Genomic DNA, 16445 nt, shown 5'->3' with positions numbered 1-16445 from the left:
TCCTTTGACTCTCCCCTTACTACCTAAAGGGCTGGTGCTGTTAATGGTGCTACTGGTGCCGGATCAATAGGGTAAACTGCTGTTGCTCATGGCTTTGCTCCCCTGCGCTGGTGTCTATGGATTTTAAGGAACTGCATATCGTTCAAAATCGATTGGTTATATTTTACTTTCTCCCTAAAAGGTTTGGTCGTAAGCTTTTGCATGATAGCTTTTAGTGGTGTCTAGAAAACATGATTTAAGTGTAAATAGTAGCTAATTTAACTTTTGCGAATCTCCAGTCCACTCAATTCTTCAGACGACTTGTAAAACACATATATTCCATTTTTCATTACAGGAATAAGTACGAGTTCTCATTACAGGTATAAGTACGAGTTTGAAGAAGCCATTTAAATAAAATTACTGTAGAAAAAATGCTTTACAATCTACTAAGCTACTGTACTATTGTTGTCATACAAACCAACAATAATGACAAAATAGATAATCTGATATGCCTAGCATAATGCATGCAGCCAAGGAAGCGCAAAGAGAAAATATGAAAAAGACCTGCTCAAAACCTAAAAAGCTCACTCCGGAGATGAGAGTTTCACAGCCTTGAAGGACGGATGCAACAATCCAAGCTCGTCTTTGACTTCCAGCGGCCTGTCAGTCTGGTTGCGCGTCTGTCTGACCTTTCGACTGCTGAGATTTTTATGAGTGAACCCATATATTTGCAAGATCTGATTATCCCCAAAATTGTAGGCTCTCTCCATCTGCTTAAGGCATTGCTCGACAGGATAGTCCCCAAACTTGCCACAGGGCTTGCACCCCACAAAGTGAGTAACCAGTGGCCAACGGTGATCCCCGAGGCCGGGATGGTACTTCTCGATCATTTCCTCATACTTATCAACGAGAATTCCCCAGTAGCCATGGAGATAATAGGCGCTCTCCAGATAAACCTTGTCGCCCCATTTCTCTCTCTGCGTGATGAGGAGGTAAACAATGGCCGACTGATCATCGGCCTCGAACTCGGGGCGGCCAGTGAGGTAGTTCGTAAGGAGCTTTCCAGCCTCCGTGCGGATCTTGCCTTTGGGTCCCATGGGCGCCCACGCATCCAAAATGTCCAGCGACCACTGGCAGTTCCGAAGAAGAAATGATCCTGTATTGAGCCCGATCCAGTTCTTGCGATTATACACAAGCTCTTCCCACCCATGCATAACAAAATTATGGTCCTTGTACCTCTCGTAAGGGGGTTCGAAAGCCATGTCAGTGAACATAGCGTCACTGTCCATCCACCAGATGAACTCCACCTCGGGATGCGACAGCATCAGCTTCCGGATCAGGGGCAACTTCGCCCAAAACCCTGACATTTCAGAGTCAAGATGCGCCATGTTGTAGAAAATCTCAATGCCGTGAATTCTGCAGTAATCGATCTTGTTCTTAATCGACTTGAGCAAGAGATGATCTCCGACCGGATTCTCACAAGCCTTCGGCGCAGACCCAGTAACCAGCAAAATGCGTGGCCGCCCATTGGGGAAAAAATTGGGGAAACCGGGGTTTTTCTTCAGCCATTCGCTCCGCTGCTCGTCCCAGTCAGAGATCTTGGGCCCCAAGCTGTAAGCCGGGCCATTCGGATCTCTCTCCACTTCCGGCTCCTCTGGCTCATCTTCCTCTTCCACAACACCCCCGCCCTCAGGTTTCCCTCCTCCTTCATTAATGGCGGCCTCTGTCAGCACTCGATGCGGCTCCCCGCGGCGACCCACAATAAGATGCTCACGGATCTCGGCAAGATCTTGGCCTGGCGTCCCGAACTTCCCCGCTCCAATTGTGCCCCTCAGCACCATTACTGTCACAAACAAGCACAGAAACGTTACTTTGGCATTGTGAAATGCCTTCTGCATCTGCCTCACCCTGCGCCCTGAAAACACCTCCGGAAAACGCATTCTAGCTTTCAGTCCGAGTTCGAATCTCTTCCCCTGCTTAACGACTGACCGAGCAACTTCAATGTCTTTTTATCTGTGGCCTGTTTATGCCCTTTCGATCATGGAATCATGTATTCGCGGCTTCGTGGAATGATCTGCACTGTTCCACGTATGCCCCACCAGGCCGCTTTCAAGCCCACGAGACCGTTAAAACTAGTCGGTGGGTAGATTTAAATTAACCGCGTCGCCACTTTCCCAGATTTAACGTAGTTTGGCGCTACATTAAACAAGCCAAATCGAAGCCAACTGTGATTTATATGAGTAGACGACACGGCACACAAACTGCATTACAGAAGTGCATGAAGTGGCTTGCATAGTTGTTGTTTTTTTGTTACATGTGGGAGCCAGCTATTCTCATCGTGGTTTTCATCTATATCGATTGTTCATTATTTCATGAATAAATTAATGTAAGATTTTAACTGAGGACGCAAAGCGGTCTAGTTCCTGCCTTCTTGTCTTGTGATTTGATGTTTATAGTGTTGAAATAAAATATCTTTTTCAAATTGGTCACATATTTGATTTGTTTGTATTTGTTTAGTTCAATTAATAAATAAGCATATTTTTTTTCAATTTTTTTGTTAGATTATATTGGGAAGAAATTAACTTCAAATTGGAAATTTAGACTTATAATGCTTCATAATTGTTTAAATTATTGCATTGTAAGAAGTTGTAGATAATGGTAACAGTTGTTTTGATAGCTAATAAAATGTAGTAATACCCAATGACATGTACTAGTAGCTTATTATTATTTTTTGTATTTGTATGTACCAGTATTTATTTTCATATTTCTAATTTTCTCTTTCTCATAGAACAGCGAATCTTTGTTAATAAATGCGTATTTATATTTTTTAATGAACAAAATGTCGTTATCATGAATAAAAAAACTTTTCCTACTAACATTTCCATCGTGCTACATTTTAGAACTACTGTTACTTGCAGATCGATGTCAACATATTGGAAATCATTAGAGAGAGGTGGAATGACATTTCTGTTATTTATTTTTTATTGTTTTCATTATTGACAAAAATGCTATCTATTTTAGCTCTATGTTTTGTTTGAGTTTTCGGTTGTATTTGTGAAATAAATTGTATGTTTTGTTTTATCGTTTGTTATTTTCATCTTTGACCTTTTGTTGAAGATGTGTTAGGTAGTGTAGTTATTGTCAATAGCATTCAATACAAATTCTTTTGCAAGTTCTTGAATGGGCTATTTGATTTGTAACTATTTGTATTATATTGATGCATTTGCATAACAAGCATTAAATTGAGAAGATAGTTGTGTAATTTTTTAATCTACTTTATACTGTATCAAATTACTAATTTTAAAAAAAAAAAAATTATCAATAAATGGCCAAGGCCTTCATTAATTTTATTTAAATTAACTAAAAAGTTACAATAGTTTATCTCCGTTCAAACGGGCACTAGTAGGAAAGAACGAAGAAGAAAACCTCCAGTCTAACCCGAGAATAAAATTACTTATTTTATAGGTTTAATGTTGTACAGAATTACAAAGGAGTTAAATTTGAGCAACCATTGACATTCTAGTTTATGAGGCTTGCAAGCATTTTGTAGCAGAGATTCTTTTCATATGGTAGGCTGCACTTTATTCATTCTTCTTTAGCCTGCAATATCACCCACAAAATAATGTTACATAGTTGTTGTTGACATATAAAACATATCTCTATTAATTCCTATTTGTGATTTTTTTTAAATGTATTTGTTAACTTACTTTATGACTTGCCTGAGTGTTCTACTTCAGGTTGACATGCATAATTGCATTGGCCTGGGTCAAGGTGAAAGTGTCTTCAATGCAAAGCTCTCTAAGCATGAAGATGACATTAGATTTCTGTTGCATATATTCCTCATACTTGATGCTGTGGAGTTGTGGGATTAACTGTTCAATTAATGTGTTGTCAATGAAGCATTCGATTGGCTGTTTATTTTTAGTAAGAAGCAATGTCTTCAAGTGTAACTTGTGCACATAGTTGACATCTTTCTTGCATCCAATACAGTGTGCAGTTTCTTCATCAAGGATTCCATATCCTTCAAATTTGTGGTGGCAGTGTAGATAAAATGCAGCAAATGGATTAGAGAATGGATTTGCAATTTTCAATTTTCCATGTTCCTGTTGCAAAGTGCAGGGTGTAAGTGTTGATCACATTTAATAGAGACAATTGTTAGATTTTCATATTGCTTATATGTTACCTCTCTATTTTTCTACATTATGTCATGTAACATTTGCAATGTCATTTTGTCATTTAGCTTGCAAATAAATGTGGAGAGGCCTGTACAAAGTGTATGCTTTTTTTCTGTCTTTGTTACAATATTTCTAAAAAGCAATGTTGGTGTTTCATTTCGAGCAAGATGTTCTTCTGCTGAGGTGTAGTGCTGAAGAAAATTTGGATGGATTTCTAGCTGCATAAAATATACATATACAGAGTTTAAATGATTACATGGATTATTTGCATATTCAATGCTTTATTGATTAGAATAAGTATAGTTTGAGAAATAATTGCCATTAATTCTTACCTGTGCTTTGTCTTCCTCAGATTGACCATCCTTTATTTCTAGAATGTTGAGATTGCCTTGCTTTTTTGTTGCAAACACCAATGCACCTATTGTTCCAATTGGGTAGTTGCTTGTGCTATTCAATAGGCTCCTTATTGTAGTGTTGGGGATGAAATTGTAGTCATTGCATATGCGATTGATTGTTTCCACTGTGCTTGTTTCCTTTAGTACAATAATGCAGTCGCAATCACCTCTATCAAAGTCTGATTTTGGTTGAATGTCAAATCCGCTAATAGAAACACCCATGCCTGGGATTATTTTGTCTTCATATTGCTGTACTAAGTTTGGATTGACACTGACTGTTATTGTCATTTCTACTTTATGATCTGTCAGATCTGCTCGTAGCACTTCTCGTGTTTTGTTGACTTTGTCCAGGTTGACTTTGTAGACAACCAAAACATCTCCTTCAAATATGTTACCTCCTTTTCTTGCATTCAACTCTTCTATTGTAATGCAACCAATAGTTTTCACTTTTGTCCTGCATCGACATGTATGTTAGTGCATTTTTCATGTGCATATAGAATTATAAAATTCATGAAAGCAAGTAGATGTTACCTTTTTGTAGATTGTTCTTGCCTCATTTGTGTAGCCTTTCTTGCTCTTTTGTTTGCATCCATTGATTTATGTGCATAAATTGTGGATACGAGAAATTGGTTTAGTGCATCAAATTTCTTTTTACCATAGACATTTTTTATAATTTGTAGAATGCAATTATTGAAATTTAAAATTTAATGTTCATATAGTAGTTAATAGAATTTGTTATGTGGAATTGTTTTGAATGTAGAAAATGAATCTTGTGAGTAAATTTATATTTAAAGTTTTATGATAGAATGACGAAAATGTCATTTTTTTATAGAGTCATTATGTCAGGTAAATGTATTTTAAGAAATGTAGAGAAATGATCTGACCAATATGCCTCTGTTTTATGGATAAAGCATACATTTGATGTTGCATTTGACCAGATGTGATCTATGAGTGGCTTATTCATGCTATGTCTATGTTGAAGCAGAAATTTGTATTTCATTTGTTGCATATGATTATTTATCTCTTTTGTATTTTTTGTATTAGCTAACATGTCAATGTTAAAATCTCCTCGAATATAAGTGAGTGCAGTTGGATGCATTTTGCAAGTTAGAGTGTCTAACACATTTTTAATATCTGTGAAAGGAGTATTTGGCCTTGAATAGATATTGCAAATATTCAATATATTGGTAGATTTTGTTATGGTCAATGTGATTGCTTCTACATGTTTTGATTTGTGACTTGATGATGTTGTTACATTGATATTGTTTCTTCCTAATGTCATAATGCCATGTATTCCATGGTTGACATGAATAGTGAAGTCTTTTAGAACTAAATTTTGCTTTATTGAATTCATGTGAATTTCTTGTAAACATATAATGTCTGAAGACATAATTTCAATATCATCGAATAAATCATTCTCATGAGCATGTAGACTTCGTGTGTTTAATGTGCACAATAGTAAATGTTCAGTATTATTTGTGCATAAAGCCTCATTTTCAAGTTTCCTAGGCAATTGTTTGTAGGCGTTCCATTTGCATGTTTATTTTTGGTTTTACATGAAAATATTTTTGAGTGAGTGGTTTCACAAGATATAAGTTTTCTATTGTTTTTGTACATGATAATGCAGTATATGTTATTCCATGTTGTCTTATACTTGTTGGATCAAAAGCTAATCTTTCCATTGTTAATCCTTGAGATCTATGAATTGTGCGTGCAAATGCTAATTGTATTGGAAATTGTTTTCTAATAGTAATTTTTTTGCTTGTTGAGATTTTTTGGATTAGTCTTGCAATTCGTACAATAGGGATCCATGCTTTCTCAATATTTTGGTTGTAGTATTGTGCATATTTTATTTTTTGGAGATTTCCAATATTAGAATCGTTAAATTTAATCCAAACAATTTCTAAATTGTTGTGGTTTGTGTTATCTTTGAATATTCCATTTGAACCATTGACTAATCCATCAATTGTATTGTAGTTTCCTGAGTATAACACTATCAACATGTTTCGTTTTAGTTGTATTTCAATTGGGAGAGTTGTCGTATGGTTGTAGAGTCTTATGCCATTTATGTTGTCCTCGTATTCATCTATGGCCCTTAGAACAATAACTTCTCCAGACATATTTGCTAACATTTTTTGGTTGTGTACATATACGTCATTTTTTCTATAGAAAAGAAAAGGAAGTGTTGGGTCATTTGGTATTGGCCGTAGGCATTGTTGGTTAAGATATGTATATCATCTATTGTCTGTTTTGCCAATCAAATTCTATTAAGTATACGTATAAAATTTTGATCCTTTTGACGCATTGTGCTATGCAATGTGTAACATTTGATGTTATCATTCCAAAAGTTGTAAGGCATTAAGTCTTTGTCTGTAGTTCTATTTTCAAATACTGAAGAGTCAAGAATTGGTTGGGCTTGATATAGGTCACCACAAAAAAATGTGTCCAAATTGCCAAAATAAGAGGTTCGTGTGCACATTATTTCTCTTGGTCGTTTGTCTATATAGCGTAGGAATGTTGAACCCACTAAAGATATTTCGTCAATCAATATAACTCTGAGTTGTTCATAATGTTTGGACATTTTGTCTAGTGTGTCACTATTTAGAGGAAGAAATTCTGATTTATTGAAAGGAATATGAAATGCAGAGTGTATAGTCATCCCACCGATGTTGTATGCTGCTTTTCCTGTATAAGCTACAACTATTCCCTTTGGTTTATCTAGGTTGTTGTTAATTGTGTTGTTATATATACGCAAGAGTGCTTGATAGATCATCTTTTCCATAAAGGTCTTACCAGTGCCTGCTCCGCTAGTAAGGAATAAGTGAAGTGGTGTTTTATTTTTGACCTTTTTGCAGACAATGTCTTTCACTATTGCCTGTTGTTCTGTATTTAGCATTTGTCGAATTTTAAAGTATTCATCATTATCAATTATTTCCGGGTGTTTTCCTATTTCGAAACCTACATATTTTGTATTTGTAATTTTGTTATGTTTTTCAATTTGAATATCATCATGAATGTCATATATGTCATCTATGACAGTTGTTTTATTTGTTTTATTATTGTGATTGTTTTCTAATAATCGACTATTGATTTATGTAGCTTCTTTATCAATGTCACCCCATGCTTGATTTAATTTGTAGTAGAATTTTGAACTATTTTGTCTTATTATATTTTCATGAAAAGTATATGCACTTTCCCAAGTTTTGAAATTTTCTTTTAGTTGAGATTCGTTATTTGTAAATGGTACGAAAAGAAGTAGTTGTTCTCTGCAATAGTTTTCTAAGTCATTGTGTTTATTGCAACTAATAAAGCGTATAATATTTTCTTTTTGTTTTAGTTTTTTATTTTTTCCTCTAACATTATAGTTTGAGATGTACTCAGCTAGGCATATGTTTTGTATACTATCATGGCGATTTTTATAATGGTCTATTAATGATTTTGCTATTACATTTTCTGAGTTATCTGCTTCTTGGTGTAATTCTAAGGCAAATTTGAGTACAAATACTCGCTCATTGTCTGATCTTGTATCAATGAAAACACATTTTTGTGAACTTTTATTAAGGGGAAGTGATAGAACTAAATGTGCAGCTTGTTGTGTTGACATTTGTTGCAAATTTAGTAAAGCATTTCCTAATTTTGTTTTCATTTTAACCGCATCTATATTTTCACTTTGATGATCATCTCTTATTCTTTTGAATGTACGTGTCATAGACTTGTCAACCTTCACCATATATGAACTACAATACATGGCAGCAGCATATGCGTTTAACACAAATTGGGCATCTATGTTAGCTCTCCATAGTTTTGGCATTTGTTTGCAGAAACTGCTGTTCCATATTTAGGAAGGATTTCTTTGAAGGAATATAGTTGGCTTGTCTATTGTTGATCGTAGTAGAATGATGTACTCACTCTCTGTTATTTGCAATTCATCAATTAACATTTGAAATGTGAAGGAGCTAGTGAAGTCTCTTTTTTTCAAAGTTTGAAAAATTTGATTGGCAGTTTTGTTAATAGTAGAATCTTTATCAGACAATGGGTCCAAAATCATTGTATTTGGCATAGGCGGGATTGGGAAATTATATCTACATTTTTTGTACAAAGTTCTTTTGCATTGTCTAGTATGCTGATGTTTATGCAAATTAGCATATTGTGCTTCTAAGTTATCAGTATTGCATGTGATGTGCATGTTCACAAAGTCTACTATTTCATTGTTTGTTTGCTTTCCATAGATAGGTGCATTTTCGACCCAAATCAACATGTGCTCATGTTCATTTCCCCTATTTTGAAATTCAATCACCGAAAAATAATCTACAACTTTTCCAAATAGTGAATTTTCTAGAAATAGTAGTTTTCTTAAAGCATTAATCCTATGTCAATAGTACCTTGCACATGTTATTGGGTCTTTTTTCACAAGTATTATTTTGTTGGTGTCATTGCATTGAAATGTGTCATTTGTTTTTATTTTTTCTTGACGTAATTTTTGTAAATATTGGAGAGTCGACATTAGGGGCTCCCAATTCTCTTCCGCACTTGTAAAAGTGAGGAAAAATGTAGGTGGCGCAAGTTGTCGAATCATAGCAAATATGTTTTTTTTTCAATTGATGCATATAGTCTGGGGATATTCGAATTCGTTTGAAATCTACATATCCAATGTCTGATCTTAAATTTTTTTCCAAATTTGGTTTTTGCTTTACATCTTTTTCGAGTAACTTGCATCCTTTTAATTGTCCTTTTCTAATTCGTATCCATAGTGTCGATAAGACCTGATGTATAATTATTTTTATGGCCCTGAAGAAAATATTTGTTGTATGAAGTGAAAAATCTTGCTCGTAATGAAGTAATTCCCACTATGATAATTTTTTATAACTAAATTTGTCCATTATGTCATTATTGCGTGGCTCACCAAAGAAAAGGGTTGAAAAATTCATTTCTTCTGCATACTTGTCTTTGAAAATACCAATAGGATAACTTCTCAGCAGGAGCAATTTGAATGATTTTGTCATCCATATTGTGGATGCATGTAGAGTCTGTGTATCCATGTATTAAAGAATCAGTTGGATTGTCATATTCAAGATCACTTTCGCTTTCACTTTCAGAACAACTTTTGTTTCAACAACCATTGTCTTCATTGTTGATATCTAATGTTTCTATCCACTTTTCATTTATTTGTACATTTTGCATTTGGTAAAGGGTTGTTTTGCTTGAATCAAATAGAGCTTGCATTATTAAATATGGTCGTACCATGCCTTTTTGAAATGTATTTTTATATTGCAATTGTCTTTTAAGAGCCACTGCAATTGTTGTCGTGTTTGATAGTGATAGTGGTAGAGCATTTTGAATATTGTATATGTTTACAAGGACATTTATGATGGAACCACTTAGTCCAAGTTGAGACTTTTTATATCCTAATTCCCAAATTTGTGCAAATGCAATTCTTAGTGAAACTAAACGTTCCTCTAGTTGTGTCATTTTTTGTACAGTTGGTAATGGCTTATTTTTGCGTATGTTGTGAGGAACTGCATATTTAGGTTTTTATTTATTTATTGAGAGAATCGTTGCATATTTTACATATGTACTCGGTAAGCAGTGGTATGTAAGATTTTGTCAAATTGCGGTATACAACTCTATGTTCCTCTTTGTATTGTTTTATATCTTTCTTGAAATGGAGCATTTGACAAATTGTGCAAGGATATTTTGGTGTGTCTTCTATTGTGGAAAAAAAATTATCAATTGGTGTCAAAGTTGTCTTAGTTGATTTCCTTTTACTATTTATTGTTCTTCTGGATTGTGTTTGTGCTTTTATATTATTTTGGTTATTGGTTAAGAAAATATTATTGTTTTCATTTGTAATTGTTTGTTGATTAATGTTGCAAGCTTTATTTCTAATTAATCTTTTCACTGCACGCAATGTTATATTGTCTTGATTTTTTGCAATATTATGCTTATCATTGGTAGAAATATTGTAGTTCTTTAATGTTTTTTTCTTTTTTTTTCTTTCTCTGAGTGGTGTCTTGCCATTGTTTCTTATGATTTTTTTTTTAATTTGTGCAATTTAATATTATGTTGTATTTGTTCTAAGATTGCACTGGTTAGCAATGGTTCAAAGTGCCCTGACAAAGGATTTGCATCATGAAACAGGATATTGAATGGAGTAGAATCAAGTTGGTTGTTAAAATCTAAATATCGTTTTCCATAAGATGCAGACCAAACACATATATGAATATTGAGCCACTTTGATCCAATGTATGCAAAATATATCCCCCCACAAACCATTTTGCTTTGTCTTATTTGATGGTTTTGCGGATAAACGCATTCTTTGCAAATAAGTTGTAATGTCTTCTACATTGTGAAGCTCTCTCAGGCTTTGATGGTGGAGTTCATGGTTATAGGAATTGATAGCTTCCTCATCTCCATTTTGGAGGCAAGCAATGAAGAAATCTATTGTTCCATTATGAATTTCATTTGATGTATGTTGAAATTTTAGTAGATATTCAAATGTATCAAATAAACAATCACCGATATTGTATTTGAAGTCGTGAGGCCTATATAAGCCATGCTTTAGAAGAGTTTTGTCAATGTGAGTTGAATGTACATTACAGTTGCATTTCTTTTGGTCTCCTTGCATTATTTTTAGATGTTAGATTGTTCAATTTGTTCATATAATGAAGTCTTCTACTAATGAGTTTGATTTTTATTTTTCTTGATTGTTAAATTGCAAGTTGTAGTTTTTTGTTTGTTTCAAATGTAGTATGTTGATACTTATGTGCTACATTCTGATTGTACACCATATGCTATAGGTTGGCATCCTGCATTGATTAGGAATCAATGTTTACATTAATGTTTCATTTATATTGGGTCACTTTATAAATAAAATATTTTTTGTACAAAATTTTGTTAGTTTACTCAAAAACTGCTATCATTTGAACATTGCTATTATACTATTTCAACCAATAGTACTAGATATATAGAATGTTCTGAATTATGGACAACAGTATTTTACAAATTCGCTCATTTACACATGATCTATTACACTATCAATAATTGTAATATTCTACAAATTTTGATAATCTAAGAATACAAGGCACTATTTTTGAATTATTTTTCAAGAAATATTTCTTTAAATGTTGGAAAATAGTGACTAGTTATAAGATTGGCTAATAATTGAATAAATTTGATAATCTAAGTAACAAAGTAAGAACATTTCTAAATAAATTTTATGTCAAAGACATTGGAACAATATTTTTTTGCACACTTTTACACAAACATTTATACTTTTTATGAATATTGTTTTGTAAACTCTCCAAATAATCAGTGTTGAAGCTTTAAATATTATTCAATTCTCTTTGAAAAGCTTCATTGGAGTAAATCTATTATATTGTCATTGAAAAAGAAAGCCACATGTAACAATGAGAATTCTATTTTGTTGTCAACTTCAATTTGCAAATTCACTTTTACATTTGTAAAGCATTGTCCTCCTACATCATATATATTTAAATTGTTAAATAACAAGACCTTTGATATAAATGTCTCAAGACATTTCATAGTGGTTGGATACTTCCATTGAGAGCATTAAATAGACAGTTTTCAATATTAGTTACAATGCTCTCAATTTTCGATACCTTGCACTTTATGACATTCATTTCCAAATTAATTTTCTCATACAATGCAAGGTGTTTATTGTCAAGATTGTCTGAGGCATGCAAATCACCAGATGTTGAGCTTATTCTTTGTCAGTTTGCTGCATAGGTAGAACCGCTTCTATGGTGCATACTATGTTCAATGTTCATTGAACTCAAGTCATAATTGTATGTATTTGTTTGGATGACTAGGCTAGTTGGGTTCCATGGTAGTCTTTCTTGTCTTGCAGGCCTTGCCATAGTATCATTTCCTACATTAGATTGTGGAACGATATAGTTAGATAAAGTAGCTAACAGAAATGAGGATATGTACAAAGCCAATATTTTGATTGTAGTAACTATTTGTTTACATTTACAAATGCTAATCAATTAATCTATTAATATAAAATGTAGCAATAGGTTTGAGGACATACCAATGCTACCATGTACTTTCATCCATTCTAAGTCTTCAGATTTGAGAATTCTGATAGCTGCTTGGTCAAAATTTGAATCTCCAACATTGGAACTGTATGTTAATGTTGGCTTTGTGGTAACAACTTTGTGAATGGTTGAAGTACTATATGGCTGGCATATGGTTTCTTGTTGTTTTATTTGTTGTGGATTCTGGGTATCTATGGTGTATAATGGTTGTTGTTGAGGATAACTATATTGTGTGCAACAGTTGGGTTCATATGAGTTAGATAATTTTGTTGGACATTGTAAATGTTGAAAATTCCAAGATTGAAAGTGATTCATATCTGTATATGTTAGTAAATATTCTGCATCAGAAGCCACTATATTGTCAAATGCAATATCATCAAGGCATGGTGAGTGAAATTTTTTTCCTTGAGAGATATCAGTCAGCTCTCCACGGACATGACTTTCCATGTTTTTTGAAATATGCTTACTCTGACAAAGAGATTTTGTCATTGTCATTATATCACCACTATGAATTGCTTCACTATTTGCTCCCAACAAATTTATATGACAATCTATACAATCTGTTACACCTTTCATGGAGAGAGATGCTTCTCTATATGCATTTGCAACTTCCTCAGGAGTTTGAAATGTTCCAAGCCATTTCTGATCTTTAGTCTTTAGATTTGTCATTTTTGCACCATAGCTACCCCAAGGTCATCTCCTCACACCCTTGTACTTTTTATGCTTGGAACATTTCCTTCTTTTGCAATAGGTCTGCTTGTTTTTTTCAAAAGTTGATGTTTCTTCATTATCTAAATCAACAATTGGTATTTGCATCAAAGTAGTCATGGTTTTGATTGCTTCTCTGAAGAGAATAAACAATTTATATAAACATGATTATTTTAACAAATGAAACAGGGAGAAGTCATTATTTTCAAACATTGTCAGCACCCTATATTATAACAACTAGAAGATTACTTTGTTACTAAAAAGGGAATTCTTTATGAATAGCATATATAAAACATGAATGAATATAATTATGCTTTAATATTAAAGACACAAATAATGACAATGTATATACCATTATATTTGATAATTACAAGTTACACTTATTCATTAGATTGGGTGATGTAGTCATGTCATGACATCATCAACATTAACTACATTTGAATGTAGTAATATTTACTTTATTGTTTATGAATTTCTTCTTGGCAATGGACATTACATATATTTTTCAAATAAATAGAGAATTACATAGAAGAGTACTACATTCAAAGTCAACAAATAAATGAAAGTAGGTGTTTCATTCACAGTGAAAAATAGAACCAAGAGAGAGAAAAATTCAACTCCCAATACTATTTCAAGAAGTTCCATTGTCTGCTGAGAGTTTCACACAGTGACTTTTGAACAACTTGAATGGCTCTCGATGTGAAATTGAAATTTATAGAGAATAGATGTGTCCCTCAAATGTGTCAATCCCGCCACATGAATATATTCACTTCAACTGGCCATTGAAAAGCAGATTATGGCTCAATGATGACTATGTCTACATTGGAACTTTGAATGCTTCTGCTTTAATTATAACAAGACATTGTTGCAACTATATTGAATGAGAAAATTGCAATTAGATTTCTAATGAAGAAATTTATATTTTTTTTAAAGATCACAACCTTCCAAACTGAAGAGATTATTATCCTTCCATGTCAAGTGCAATTCATGAAATTCCTATAAGTTTGTAATAGTAAAAGACATAGTTAGGTAAACTTAGATATGCAGACATTATTGACATGCCAATGAGTAGATACATATTGCTCTAGATTTTTTCAACTTTTCAGAAATGGAAGCTAATCTTATACATCATAAGTATTTGCTTCTGTCAATTGTCATGGTGTAATAGTTAATTCATCCATTTGGGATGTGCCATCTTCCAATATCTACGACAAAATGAATGGCAGGTGACATGTCACTATTTGAAAATTCAAACAAATAATGGTATGAGAAATGATGCTTTATGGTTTTAGTTTCTAGATGTCCTCTATCATCATCATACCATTGTCCTGCAAGCTCTATATTATCATATCTTATAATCCATTCAAGTGAAAGAGTTCGATATGAGATGATAAGGTCTATTATGTATATAAGTGTGTCACTTTCATTAGTTGCCCTAAATGATGATAGCTGACAAAATAGTGTTTTAGATGCTGGATTGAAAATGGCAGTCAATTCTTCAACAGTATGATTTCCGTGAGGGAAATGAATTAAAATATCTTGACAACGAATTATTATATGAGCTTTCCTATATATCCGCACTAGATATTTTAGGTAAATTAATTCTCCATTTGTCATGAATGGAGACTAAACATGAATTTCATTGGTCTCTTGTATCGGCTCAATGTTTCCCCATCCATCATATCGAAACATTGGAGCATGGTTGTCATAAAAATAGCTTTCCAATATTTTTCTTTGGCATTCACTTGGAAGTTGTTGGATTCTTTGAAGGATACTAAATTGTGGAATTTCAAAGAATTCATCTGTTGGAGGGTATGTTATAGTAGATGCATTTACAGTATTCATACTGATGCAATGTGGACAGAGGAAAACCTGTTGAAAACTACGAATAATTGAATTCTAAGATATAACTTAAGTTCAATGTTATCCATTTTTTTAGAGATATTCTTTGTAGGAAATTCATATGCATCTAATTAATGTGTAGGTTTCTATACATAGATAGCACAAAAATTTCAGATATGTACAATAAAGAGTAAGATGATGTAGGAGGACCCTATACATTGTTACTATTTATAGACAAATATGCATTTTGAGGAATATGAATGCATTGCAAATATTTGAGAAACCACAAATTATAAATGCATTTTAATTCAATGACATATGATAGTACAATTTTCAACTTGTAAAAAAAATTCTAGTCATCTCCTTTTATTTATTCACTAATTAAGTTCTCATTTTTAAAACTAAATCTAAATTATATGTTTTTCATAATACTTGTGTTATTTTGTAAGCAAAAAAGGATGGAAACATACCAATTACTTATCAATTGTTTCTGAGACGTTGTTCTAGTTTCACAACCTTCAATGTCTCTTTTACAACCTTTGCACTTGAAAAACAAATAGAGGAGAACAATTAATTACATAATTCACAAAATCATTCCTTACAAATCTATTATATTTATTTTGATAAAGATTACTGAACGAAAAATTGTATAAAATATAAATAATAAGAAATTTTATATACATATTTGAATCATGAAATGCATTATAGAATATTTCAAAATGAAGAGGAATGTGTACTAAATAATATTAACTTATAAAAAAAAAAGTAGTACAAATATGGCTCATATCACTTTTTCAATATTCATTTTGAAAATTTCAAAATGATCAAGTTCTGGTTTAATTTTCAATTAATTTGGTTTATGACTTATACATTGTGATAATCTAAATAAAAATAAATAGAATGCATCAAAAACAAAATTAGGTTGTGGATAAGGAAAAGCAAGACGAGAAAAAGGAGAAGGACGCTAAAAAGGATAAGACTGTGGATAAGGATAAGTGACAGAAGGAAAAGGACAATGATGCTAAAAAGGGCAAAACAATGAGCAAGGAAAAGGAAGACAAGAATAAGGAGAAAGACAATGCTATAGAAAAGAAAATGGTTAAGACTGCGAGTAATGAAAAAAAGGAAGACGATAAGAAGGGTAAACATAATGCTAAAGAAAAGAACTATGAGAACAAAAAGAGAAATAGTGACCAACAAAAGAAGGAAAAGAGAAAAGATGGGGAAAAGAATGATGAGGGCAAGAACAGAGATGATAAGAAAAAAGAGCAAATCTACATTAAATTGAT

General features: G+C 32.9%; 1 protein-coding gene across 1 annotated transcript; it reads right to left on the bottom strand.

Annotated features, from left to right (window-relative positions):
* Nucleotides 1-300: 300 nt before the first annotated feature.
* Nucleotides 301-2177, bottom strand: LOC149566304 (xyloglucan 6-xylosyltransferase 2-like). The gene has a single exon (XM_089819714.1). The coding sequence runs from the start codon at nt 1917-1919 to the stop codon at nt 564-566; it is 1356 nt and encodes a 451-aa protein (XP_089675840.1). The 5' UTR covers nt 1920-2177; the 3' UTR covers nt 301-563.
* Nucleotides 2178-16445: the final 14268 nt, after the last annotated feature.

The sequence above is a fragment of the Cupressus sempervirens genome, chromosome 3 (genome assembly GCF_028749045.1).
Source record: "Cupressus sempervirens isolate cs-2001-9-10 chromosome 3, ASM2874904v1, whole genome shotgun sequence".
NCBI classification, from domain to species: domain Eukaryota; kingdom Viridiplantae; phylum Streptophyta; class Pinopsida; order Cupressales; family Cupressaceae; genus Cupressus; species Cupressus sempervirens.
The sequence above is the reverse complement of the archived record's forward strand: the minus strand, read 5'-3'. Positions and strand labels throughout refer to the sequence as shown.